The sequence below is a fragment of the Caretta caretta genome, chromosome 1, assembly GCF_965140235.1.
Source record: "Caretta caretta isolate rCarCar2 chromosome 1, rCarCar1.hap1, whole genome shotgun sequence".
NCBI lineage: Eukaryota > Metazoa > Chordata > Testudines > Cheloniidae > Caretta > Caretta caretta.
Genome location: NC_134206.1, coordinates 58059668 through 58072222, shown reverse-complemented (window position 1 = coordinate 58072222; position 12555 = coordinate 58059668). Strand labels below are relative to the sequence as shown.

The 12555-nt window shown below is 40.6% G+C and overlaps 1 protein-coding gene across 1 annotated transcript in view; it reads left to right on the top strand.

Annotated features, from left to right (window-relative positions):
- The window catches only part of SETDB2 (SET domain bifurcated histone lysine methyltransferase 2), a 97162-nt gene extending 84808 nt beyond the window's left edge, over positions 1 to 12354 (top strand). Inside the window, exons 23-26 of the mRNA XM_075126976.1 lie at positions 4519 to 4585; positions 6908 to 7030; positions 8668 to 8739; positions 11205 to 12354. Of these exons, the coding sequence (XP_074983077.1) occupies positions 4519 to 4585; positions 6908 to 7030; positions 8668 to 8739; positions 11205 to 11338 (396 nt within the window). The 3' untranslated portion in view covers positions 11339 to 12354. The remainder of the gene's footprint in view (positions 1 to 4518; positions 4586 to 6907; positions 7031 to 8667; positions 8740 to 11204) is intronic.
- The last annotated feature ends 201 nt before the right edge of the window (positions 12355 to 12555 follow it).

Here is a 12555-nt window from a genome sequence, read left to right as displayed (position 1 = left end):
GCCAGTGTGGATGTATTTTCTCTTTCTGCCCACGCAGAAATCTCATGAAGTGTGCCCTGATCCCTTCCAATGTGCAGATTTTAAGTCTTAGCATGAAGGTTCTCTCACAGTCTTGGACTTAAGACTGCTTCTGGACTCTCATGAAGGCCATAGGCCAAAACATGCCTGCGTTTTTTGTACCTCTTGTGAAGCAGACTTCTAACTCCAGTTTATTTAGACTCTCAAGGTGATATTCTGGCTCCATTAAAGTCCACATCAGAACTCCTATTGACTTCAGGGGGGCCAAGATTCCTGATGCCTTTTTAGCCTCCAAAATGCATAGCATAATCCATCTAGCAATGGCGGACTTGGAAGCTCTTCCCATTTCGGATGGGAAGATATGAATAGGGAGTCTGATCTTCTTGTGTAGTCTACTACTACTCTTAGATCCACCAGGTTTATTCTTTCCTCCAGGCTCCAGATGCCTTGAGCTGTTTGGGTTCCAAGGTGTGCTTCCCAGCACTCCAGGCTGGTGTCAGCTGTGAGGACCAGAAGATCTGGAAGGGGTATGGGCATACCTTTGCGGACATTGCCCTGGGCTGACCACGATTTTCAGGAGCTGAGCACCAGCGTCAGGATCTTTACTTGATCCTTCCAGTGTTCTGGGGAATGGGCGCACACCTTTAAGATGAAGCTGTGAAGGTGCCTGCTGTGTGATTGTTCCCATGTAGTGACCTCTGTGCATGACACTAGGAGGCCTCACAGTTGAAGACCCAGTGCTCTGGTGGGCCTCTTGCAGCTCCAGAACAATGTGGAAAGCACTGTTTCTAGTGGTGGGTAGATCTTTGTTATTAAAATCTCTATGTACGTTCCCAGGTGACTTATTTTGGTGGACAGAGTCAAGGAGCTTTTCTTGACATTGATAACAAAGCCGAGTACTTGCAGGGGATTCAGCATCAGGGATGTGGCTCTGTTGCCAGGGATGGAGCTTTGCTAAAGATGTGGTCGAGGAGAGGATACGCGTAGACACTCTGTGACTTGAGTCTGACTACAATTGCCACCACCATCTTTGTAAGGACCCTGGGGGTCGAGGACAGGCCGAACGGGAATGGCCAGTATTGATAATGCTACCTGCCGTAAGCAAACCTTAGAAATCTGTGGTGGCACAGTCTGATAAGAATATGGAGGTATGCATCCACCAGATCCACTGAAGTCAGAAGATCTCTCTGGAACAGGGATGACACAGTAGAGGCCAGGGTCTCCATCCAAAACTTCATTTTCTTCATCCACTTGTTGAGCCTTTGGAGGTTGAGAATGGCTTGGATTGCCCCTGTGCGCTGTCGAACAATGAAGATGGAATAATAGAACCCTGAGAATCTTTCTTCTGAGGGGATGCTCTCTATCATGCCCATATCTAAAAGATGAGATATCTCATTCTGGATCAGACTGTGCTTTCCAGGGTTGTTGGAGTTGGGGGACTGGATGGGGAAGAGATGAGGTAGAGCCCATAGCTCGAGGGTGTATCCCTAACTCACTTGTCTGTGATTGATACAACCCATTCCTCCAGGAAATGGGAAATTCTACCCCCTAGTTTCAGCTCTGGGCAGAGGCCTATGCAGTTTTTACCATAAAGCAGCTTTGGGAGGGGTGGGATTCCTTCTGAACTTTCACCTCAAACCTCGGTTCTGTGGCTTACCTTTGGAGAATCTGCTTTCCCTTTGTTGGTATTTCTTTGAGGATGAAGGCTAAAAGGAGCACCTCTGTCTGAGGGCCAGTCTGTACTCTCTCCTGAAGCCATTATGTGGCATCAGGAGAGACTGTTTGGATTTTGCTATGCTGTCTGCCACTACTTCATCTAGCTTTTCCCAAAAAAGAAGGAAGTCTGTAAACTTGGCAGGCCATAGAAATGTGGCTTTGAGCGGGTATCCACCTTCCAGGGTCAGAGCCATAGGTGGCAACTGGTTACCGAGCATGGCTCTGGCTGAGAATCTCACTGCATCCATAGAGGCGTCATCTACAAATGCTGTTGCTGGGAAAACTCTTTAAAATAGAGCCAAAGTCAGGGTGATTTCTACCCTTAAAGGTCCTGAGATCTTCCAACCAGGAAAGAGATGTCTTTGCAAGGCAGGTGGCTGGTAGGGAAGCCTTGAGGGGGCTGAGGAGGCCTCAAAGACTTTTTTTGACAGTGGCCTCCATCTTTCTATCTGTGGGGTTCTTACGATCAGACTCCCCTTCTGAGGAGGTAACCATATCTCTTACTTGGGATGCTACAGAGGCGTCAACCTTTGGTATTTCTGAATAGGGTCTTTGGTTCCTGAATCCTACAGAACCCAAGGTCATTTTTGTTAATGTGAATGCCCTCATTGGGCTTATCCCATTCTTCCCTGATCACTTCCTCAAAGGAGCAGTGTAGGGGAATTGCAGCTCCAGGAATGATTTTGAGGGGAGAAATGTATTCTGAGGCTTACTTGTGGGAGTCTGTTTGGGTTGAATCTGAATAATGGAGACAACTTTGCTGCATATGGGCTCAAATTTTGCGGGGGGATGGGGCGGGAATCTTTGCTTTCCCTGGTCCCATTTGGTGTCAGAGTCCAACAATTCACCATCCTCAGCGAAGGAGGAAGATGAGTCAGGGTTTGTAACTCCTGGATCTTTTGTGCTTTTTCTTCCTCTCTTTTCCTTTCTTTGATTTCTTAACTTTTTTTGCACACTTTGAGAGCATATGAGCTCTTTGAGGCTTTTGCTGATCCTTTTGTGGCTAGCCTTCCTAAGGGGCTGAAGCCCTCTCAAGAGAGCTCTCTTTGAGTCCTCCCACAATGGGTCTGATTCCCCTAAGGAGGGGAGGAGAGGATATAATGCCAGAGCCCTACAAGTTGAATTAGGAAAGAGGATGGCTGTTTATGAGCTCTGCTTCTTTTCCTTGGGCACTCAGGACCCACTTTAAGAATTGTGGGCAGGGGGGGGCAGAATTTGTGGCCCCACAAATCTCCTCTCTGGTTTTCAGGGACCCCTTGGGACTCACCCCTGAATTGGCTGGCTGGGGTCCTCCTTGTCTTTAGAGCCTCTCACTGCTCTGCCCAGAGATTCCTGCTCCATTTTTCCCACACTGGCATTTCAGCTGCTCCGGTGCATGGGGTACCCTGCATACCTGTCTGACTCATAACCCGGGGACCTGACGGACTTAGGAACAGAAGGCTGGGTACAACTCATCATTGGCCAAGCCCAGGAAGGCTGCCTCACAGATGGAGCATAATTTAGATTTTATTTGGTGCTTTTTAGGCTGCTTTACCATGCCTGAGAGGAGCAAAGGAGCCAGCAGGGAGGTACCACAGAGGAGGCTCAGAGTGGGTTATGTCACCCACCTGTGAACAGGCCCAGGGCGCAGGGAAAGGCTAGAGAGGGAGAACAGTGCTCACCACTGCCCTAAAAATAACCAAACAGAACCCTGGAAAGAAGAAAATAGGCAGGAGCAATAGAAGCACCATCCACAAACTGCCGTGGAGGCAGACAATATGGCGGCAAGCAGGAATGGAGGGGCCGTGGCCAATGCACGCCGCACCAAGACTTTTATCCACCGCCATGAGCTGCACAGAGGAGGGCAGCAGTCCAGCCACTCAGAAATGTAGGGGACGCTGGGCTACGAAACAGTGGAATTACTCCAGGGATGAATTTGGCCCAGTATGCATGCAGTGCTGCTTCCGCAGTTCCCCCGTGTTACAGTACTTCAGAAATGAATGCAGACAGGAGATAAGGCGCAGAAGGGCTCCATATGCATTTAGTTAATTCAGCGTAACTAACTTGTCACAGGACTAACCAGAAACACCTCCATCATCTGGAATAGTCCAAAGTGTAAATTTTTTTCCAACACCTTCATGCCTTTCTAACACCTTATCCACTTCTATGGATTTGTGGATTAAATGTTAGAATGGTACCTCTATTATACCAGCACTGCACGTTATAAATTCACTTACAGATCCTATCGGTATGGGTTTATTTTGGTTATTCACAGAGAACAGAACACTAAAAATAGAAAAGGACGGTGTTCAATTTAGAGGGTTTTTTTTTTTAGTCAGATTATTTTTGTTGTCCTTCTTTAGTTGTTTACTTTTTAATTAACTGTAAAAAACAGAATAAATGACTTTTGGAAAAACTGGGTATAACCATTTTAATACTGGCTGTTTTTCTCTCTCAGGCTTTGTGTACACTAGCACTTTTGTTGGCAAACCTTTTGTCGGCCAGGGGTGTGGAAAAAAAAAAAACCACCTCTGACCAACGTAAGTTTCACCAACAAAAGTGCCGGTGTGGATGTGCTCCTGCCAGCATGGCTGCCGCTGCTTGTTGGGGGTGGTTTTGGGCACGTGCTCGCCCGCCGGCGTAGAGCAGCTACAGAGGCGACCTTACAGCAGTGCAGCTGCGCCACTGCAAGGCCGGTAGTGTAGATATAGCCTTAGTAAATGTAGAAATCGTTTTTTCTTTCCTCTAAGCAGTAAATGTCCCTACTGGCATAAATGGTACAGTGTTTCGTTTTGTTTTCAACAGAGCACGGAAGAGACAGCAGCAGAAAATAGTTTACGACTTTTAAGGAAAAAACATAACAAACACAAAGGTTTGACAAATAATTAATATTATAATGACGATGCGATAATAAATTGTACTGAAATGGCCAGTCTGAGGTCAGGTCACCACCTAGCAGCTGACTCACAACTATACGTTTCCTTTTTTTCCTCAGTTAGCCAATTCTCTGCACGCTGGCAAGGGAGCGGGGTTCCGATTTGCAGAACAGCTGCGTGATTGCAAAATAATTGTGCAGGAAGCAAATCCCACTGCTTTGGCTGAGGGCCATTAATATATCCAAGAAGAGTCAATTATTCCCCAGTGGTTATATAATCCCTTGACCCTGAATGGCTGCTGGTCTCAGAACTCCTCAGCCATAGGCCCACAGCAAACATGGATGACTCAGCTTCTGCCCCCTCCCGTCCCTCCAGCTGTGAAATGAGATTACATTTAAAAAGGAAAATTACTCTTAGCTGGAAAATTAACATTAGCCTCCTTCAAAGGGCAAGGAGGAATAGGCGGCAGAGTTATTGAGAAGGCTGGTGTGACATGGGTTAGTGGGGCCAGAAGTTGAGGTAACCATTGTAGGGGCTGTTCATAAGTTATATAACACATGGGGGGGGGGATGTTAGATGCTTAATTCTCCATTTGTTAGAGTGTTACAAAGGGGTAGGGGGGTCTTGAAAGTCACCAAAATGTGTTACCTAATTTATGAACATCTCCTTAGTTGTGGCTAGCAAGATGAGGAGACGAGGCCAGTAGCCAGTTAAGAGTACAGGTGAGAAGATGTCAAGCCCATTTCAGTACAAAAACAATTCAAAGATGTTTCCAGTTACTGCTGGTTGGTAACCAGCCCCTCAAATGTTTTAGGCCACCATGCAGTTATTATAAAATGCATTGTAATGTGTGTGTTTTATTTAGATTTAGCTGTTGTAATTGCATTTTTTTATAGTAAAGCAAGTTGTCGAGCAGCCTGCTTAGTAGATAGCATTCCTTTCCAATGTCTTATACTGCACAAAAAGCATTGTTGTAATTACCCATTGGGATTACTCTTCCAAATAATGAGAGAGTTTGTATTAAAGAGGCAAAAGTGGCATTTACCTGCTGTATATGGTGGCTAAATTCAGTGTGCTTGAAATACATTACCATGTATTTTTTTAAAAAATTATACTACTCTGTGTTACAGCTACAACTGTACTTCAACGAGCAAAAGACCCTCATAGAAAATGCTGGAACATTTTATTTGTACATTATAGGATATCTGGCATAAGCAGAACTGTACTTTCATTCTCTCACTCTCCCACCAATAACAAAATTATATATAAATTAGTTTTTTAACTCTGACACTTGCTCCTGTAATTTATTCTTCACCTGAAGTCTTAATCCTTAGACCTGCATCCTCATAATCCTCTTCACAATAAGTAACTGATGTCAAAACTTAAGATCATGAAGTGGGGAAAAAAAACTGCAGGCGCAACTAATCCTGTAAAAACAGCCTGCTTTCATGAAAATGTCCTGCGAAAGAAACAAACACAGAGCGAATAGTAATTTTTTGGTTTTGGTGTGTTCCCCAAAGTTGCCCATGCGTGCTCAGCAGCTCTTTTAATTGAGGACCCATGCTTTAATAATGGGATTTGTTATACGTTCTCCTGAGATCTTTACTCAAACCCTTCAAATAAAGACAATTTATCTTTTTTTCAAAACAAAGGGCGTTCACACTTTGATACAAAGTGTACACATGTCCCTCCTTTCAAACAGCCCATTTATTTTAGCATAATTAATGACAGTCCTGAGACAGACTAGTTAAAAAATGGGTACATATATTTTCCTAGTTTTCCAACAGCCACAAAGTTGCCATATAAAGTGGACCGGCAATAAGGCAAGTTAATTGCTGTGTCATTTGGAAGATCCATGTTCAAGAATGGATGCTACTCTTCAGCCAAATCCTGTTCAAAGTGTTCCTTATTAGAACTGTTTCTCCCCCTTCCTGATCAAGCCATGCAGCAGCACTGAGAGAGGATGTAGTAAAAGCTATCTGATTTACCAGACTGAGAGATGCATGGAGGAATATGAATCTAATGAAGGATTGTGGTGACACACTTTGCCTGCCTGGAATTGAGAGGGTTTTATTCCTGGCACTGCGCCTATTGGCTTTTGACCCTTTCGTGCCTCGTCTGAAAGGGTTGAGGAGGTAGAATTAGAACAGCAAGAGAATCTGCTTGAATAGCCATTAGTTTAGCCATGTTCAGTTGCATCCAGGAGAGGGCGAATAGGAGCTGCTACAATTAGGGTAGAGGGCTTTGAGATACAATGAACTACAGTAACTGTGCTGAGACACAATTTCAGTAAAAGTGTGTGTTCTATATTTTAACAGCAAGAATAGACTTTCTTAGGAAGTGCAAGCAGGCTGGACTTCTGGATGGTATATTTAAAGAAATGCTAGACACACTTCACCTTGCAAAGGAAAAACTGATGGATGACAACACTTCAGAAACAGGTACTGTGAACACATAGGAACTGTGCTTTGGACAGATGCTGAGCTAAGCCATTTAATTCTTCTTAATTAATTAGCCTCTTACAGTTTGTATGGGAACTTCCACCTTCTCTGTGTGTGTATATATATATATATATATATAAAATCTCTTCTTACTATATGTTCCAGTCTATGCATGTGATGAAGTGGCCTGTAGCCCACGAAAGCTTATGCTCTAATAAATTTGTTAGTCTCGAAGGTGCCACAAGTCCTCCTGTTCTTTTTATTTAATTCTTGGTACCTTTAACTCGGGATCATGTTCACCGTTTTAGAGCCCTAAACGGTTTGGTTAGCTTCCTCTGCTATACTACTTCAGTAGGGTGTTAGTGGCATGGGGGCAAGGAGCTGCCAACAAGTCGTTCTCTGTGAAAGCGCCTCAAGTCTGGAATTTGTTAAACAAGCTCTTTCCCCCAAGATACACACATAGCTTAGTCTGCCAGATCCCAGGGACACTGCAAGCTGTACCAAGCATTTTAAGAAAAGGGTGTTTGAAGGGTTGTGAAGATTTTATCTGGACTGGGGTTGTGTTTTATTTCATCACAGAGGGATGAGCAATCTCTGTTAAAGATAGTTACAGTATATGAAAAAAATTGCATATGAATGCATTAAGTCTTGTAATAGATTATTTAGATTAACATTAATTTAAAATATATTGGAGGTTCTGATATAGCTACAGTACTTGTACAAAACACTGCTCTTGAAGCAGTCAACTCACCTTAATAATCTTATGGACAAAGCAACATTAGAGAGAATTTCAAATTTCACTCTGTGGGATTAGCCTTCTCAGTTTTCAAAATAGTCTACTGATATATCCTTTGGGAATGAACAATATTAATGTAGTCGACACCGTTAAGGAAAGAGAAATAACCCAATTAACTAAATCTCCCTCATAAGAGAAGTTTTTGCATAGCAAAAGTTGCCAGAAGTAATAAAAAAAATACTTATTCACATTTTTAGAATCTCACAGCACCTTATAAACATGAAGTAAGTAATCCTCTGAACATCCATGTGAGGTGTGTAAGCATTATCTGTGTTTTACTGATGGAAAACCTGGCACTAAAGCTTAATTTAAATATATTATGTTAATAAACACTATTTAAGGATGCTACAAAGTCACTTCCTGCATTTAGAAATGTAAACAATTTTTTAGCCTCTTCGACTGGGCACTTTCATGTCATGTGATTTGCAAATAGCAATTAAATTGGCATCCAGCCACTTCTATCATCTGGCACATGGTCCCAGAGGTATTGCAATAAACTAGATTTTAAAACTTATTAAATACATTACATGAACTTGGTTACCAGACAAACAGCTCCTATTTAAATGGGGTGCAGACTGTAGGTTAAATGTAATGAGAATCCCATTTATATCTTATTTTCCATAGAAAATTAGGGAAGCAAAATTGTGAAATTGACACTTCTTCCTTGGTATAAAATAGCAGAAGGGAGATTAGTATTTTTCCCAGCATTCTAGCTTTCTGATCTTAAAAGCCTCATAACTAAAACAACTGGTGAAGTTTACAGATTGGTAGTTACCATTGTGCAATTTTTAAGTTCTGTGTTAACATGAAACAGTAAATCAACTTTTTTTTCAACCCCTAGAATACGAGGAAACAGTAATATCACTTTTTGACTGTAGCCTGTTTGAAAATATACTTACAAATGTTCATTCAGGTATGTAAATATATATGCTACTATATAAAGTAACCCTCCCCCAAAGAAATAGTTATTAGAATTAAGGTTATTCCTATGATGATTATGGTATAGTATCAGTTTAAAATCAAAGCTTTCTTAATGCTGTATAAACACCCAGGTGAAATCATTGGCATCACTATCCTTAGAAACATAATATTGCACAGGTTTGTCTGTCTGATTTGAAGCAGGACAAGAGGGTTTTCTATGGTTTTAACTATTTGAGTATCAAGAACCTCATATGACTTCTTGATCAGTGGACCCTGCCTCTGCCTGATATCACAGGATTTCCCAATGCATTGTTTCTCCTCCTATATGTCTCCAAGGCCCCCACTCAGCCAATCGTTTTAGACGGAAGTCATGTCTTTCAGGCTGACAGTTTAAACAGGCCCTTCTCCTTCCCTGATTGTAATAGGTAATTCAGGGAGCTCCACCCACTTTAAATGGTACTTATTTAGAAGTCGTGCTAACAATAAGATGCTTTGAAAGATATCTAAAAAGCAGAGGGAAAGGAATGAAAATGGGGGAAATTAAGAGGAAGATAGTTGAGAAGGTGGCTGAAGTGTATTGGAAGAACTATGTTCCCCTTCTGCTCTGTATTTGTTAATGCGTTTACAGGAACAACCAGTTTTGAAAACAGCATATCAAGGAGAAGGGAGAATACACTATTGTGTATTTTGGGCCAAATTTTTCAAAGAAGTCTCTGCTCAGTCTCTGTGCATGCACAACTTTGCAAATGCCTACCTGAAAACTTTTCTGAGCATGGATACCAGTGTGCTTTGATAACAAGATGATAGATGCTTTGGAAATTAGAGCTGGAGCATGTGCATCCAAATGAAGGCTGCTCTGAAAATTTGGCCCTTTCCCCGCTCTTCCTTCAGTGTTGACTGTATGGCATTCTGAAACAGCATGGAAGTCATGAGAATATACAAGCTAAATCTGACTGCACAAAAAGGAGTATTTTTCAGTCATAGCTGGGACCTAGGGCAGCAGCCAAGTCGCTCTTAAATAATCTGATGGCCTGATTTGCAGAAGGGCTGAGTATCTATAAATCCCACTGAGGTAAATGGAAACTGCAAGTGTCATATATATTAGGCTACCACTGAATATAAATACAAATGTTGTGCCTTTAAAAAAAAAAGTGTTTAGGACTTTTAAATTAACCAGGTATCTTTACCCATAACTAATTGGTCAGACACAGTCATTCAAAACCAGCTGCTGTAAGCATTTTTCCCCCAATTGAGCTAAATAACTTCCCCATTTTTGAGGTATGAAAGCATAAGAAAACACTCTACCTCTCTCTTAAAATTGAAATTATTGTGTGTGACATAAGTGACTTGGTTGAAGCTAGGAACTTCAAGTTTATCTTTTTGTAGATCTCATTGATGGGGTGGGGGGAATCAATTTAAGTTCTGAACAAAATCTGGTCAGTAACTTTAAGGTTGTGAACACTTAACCATGGCACTTTGCATGTTCCATAAGATCTTTTCTGTTCATTATTAATGCAGGGCACTTCCATTAGAGACTCATTCTTTAACAATTTCCTTACATGCATGAAAGACAATGCAGTCTTGACTCATTTATTACCAATAAAGATCAATATGAATCTGAGTGCACTGTGATTTAATTGCTCTATTTGCTTCCCTTTTAAAGTCAAGGAAATGTAAATGCAAAAGATAACATGACAGCAGTGTCACGTGAAAAATGAAGTTAAATTCCAGACATTTTAAAAGTTGAATTTGCAATTGTACTTTTCACCTTGTACATGTGCCTTTGAAAAAAGTGTATTTTTAAATGATGCATTGGCCTTTATACAATAGAGGTGTCAGTTGTACTGTGTGGTACAGATATATTTGCTAACTTCAAACATTCAAAGTTACTGAACTGACTTTCTTCAAACCTGTCAGTTTTTTAAAACCTCAGATCTACAAAACAATCCAAGTTTTAAAGGAAGCTGTTTTAAGCATTTAACATATTTAAAGATTGCATGTATGACCTCAGCAGTTGAGTCCCTAACAAATGGATCCTGAAAATAGAACAATTATTCTCATGTACAGTGTTAGCAACTTGAAATGTTCAAAACCTAAAAAACACAATATTTTTAAACCTGGCTTGATTTAAGTCTCTCGGTATGTTACTATAATTTCAGATAGGACAGAATAATTTCTGATGGAACATATGCACAAAGTATTCTTCCCCCCCCCTTCTAGAACTCCAGTGCTTAAGCTAATTTTGCTCAAATGAAGTAAAATTTCACCTTTTAGTAGAGACCAAGCATAGTAGTAGTTAGCCTAAAAAATTTTAGTTGAGAAAGGTATGGGGGTTTAATGTGAAGTCACAACTCTTACTCTAGCAATAGAGTGATATCTGTGGCTTTACTAATTTGAATGTGCATATATTTATGTTCTTTACTGTGAAAAAAAATATATTTTTTTTCCTTATTATAGGAACAGAGGAAAAACTTCAGGAGCTTCTGGAAACCCGGAAAAGACTGGATACTCAGATTGAGCTCCTGCAAGATTTAAAAGTAATTCCTTTCCAGGAAAATATAGCTAGTGCATCTAGTTCAGTGTCTGAATAACTAATACTTCTCTTGATATCAACTTCCATATTAAAGATTTTCTACTGACAGAAACTGCATCTGGTCAGTGTATAAAAGTGACTTTCAAAGATAGGGGCGCACAGAAAAACAATTGGGTGTTTTACTACTATTTTATACCTCACTTTTGCAATAACTTCATTTGTCCTTTTCCTTTTTAATTTTTACTGTGGCTCAAGGAGTGATAAACACTTAAATTTAAATACCTTCCATGCAAGCTTTTTTTAAAATACTCCACAAGCCACTTTTTAAAATCACTTCAGTTGCGGCAGCCCCCTATCACGTGATGTGTCTGTGATTCAATGTCTGCTTATCATAGCAGACAAAATCATTATTAAAAATTGTTAAGGCTTTCCAAAGAGGAATTTAACAAGACTTGCACTTGAAGAAGCCTTCTGAGTTCAAAGAAGCAGACTTTTTTTTTTAATTAAGTTTTCTCAGTTTACGGTGTGTTAATGTTTAAGTAGTTCTGTTTTAACTGCAATGGTGAGAGGTGGTGCCCATTAGTTGCTTGCAAACACCTGAGGCTGGCTGGTGATCATCCTCTGAAAAATCATTCTGTGTAAAATAGTTAGGGAGTCAAATACTGCAGTAAGAACATTTATGGCTTCCATGTGTTATTTTGTCTTATTATATTAAAATTGTTTGAATACAGAAAAGCAGTACATTTAGTTACAAAATTGCAAGTTAATGAAAAACTTGACAATAAAATGTTTTTGTAAAGAAAGTTGTATATTGAAGAAAACTAGTGACAAAATCAGTTTATGCACCAAAATACTGTTGTATACGGTACAGCCTTGTAGGTTCTCACTGCTAATCCACAGCCTTGCTGATTCTCACAAAACCCTTGGTTTCATCATACTTCATAGCTCAGCTCTAATGGAAGAGACAGTACAATAGGAGATTCATATGAAGATTTAATTATTCTTAAATACCCTAAAGAACCTTTGTAGCTGTACTATGAAATAAATGAAATTAAACTACACTTAAGAAACTCAGTATATTTTAGTGCATTTTACACTTCACTTACTACTTTACAAAGTTAATAATGCACTCTGTCATTAGTGTAAATTAATAGTTCTATTGCATAGCTCTACTGGTTGCCTGTAGACAGCCAAAATATGCTACAGGAGTCCTGAATTGAAGGATTGATAGATTTAGTGTATTTAGGTGGATATATTTGAAGATGTTACCTCCAA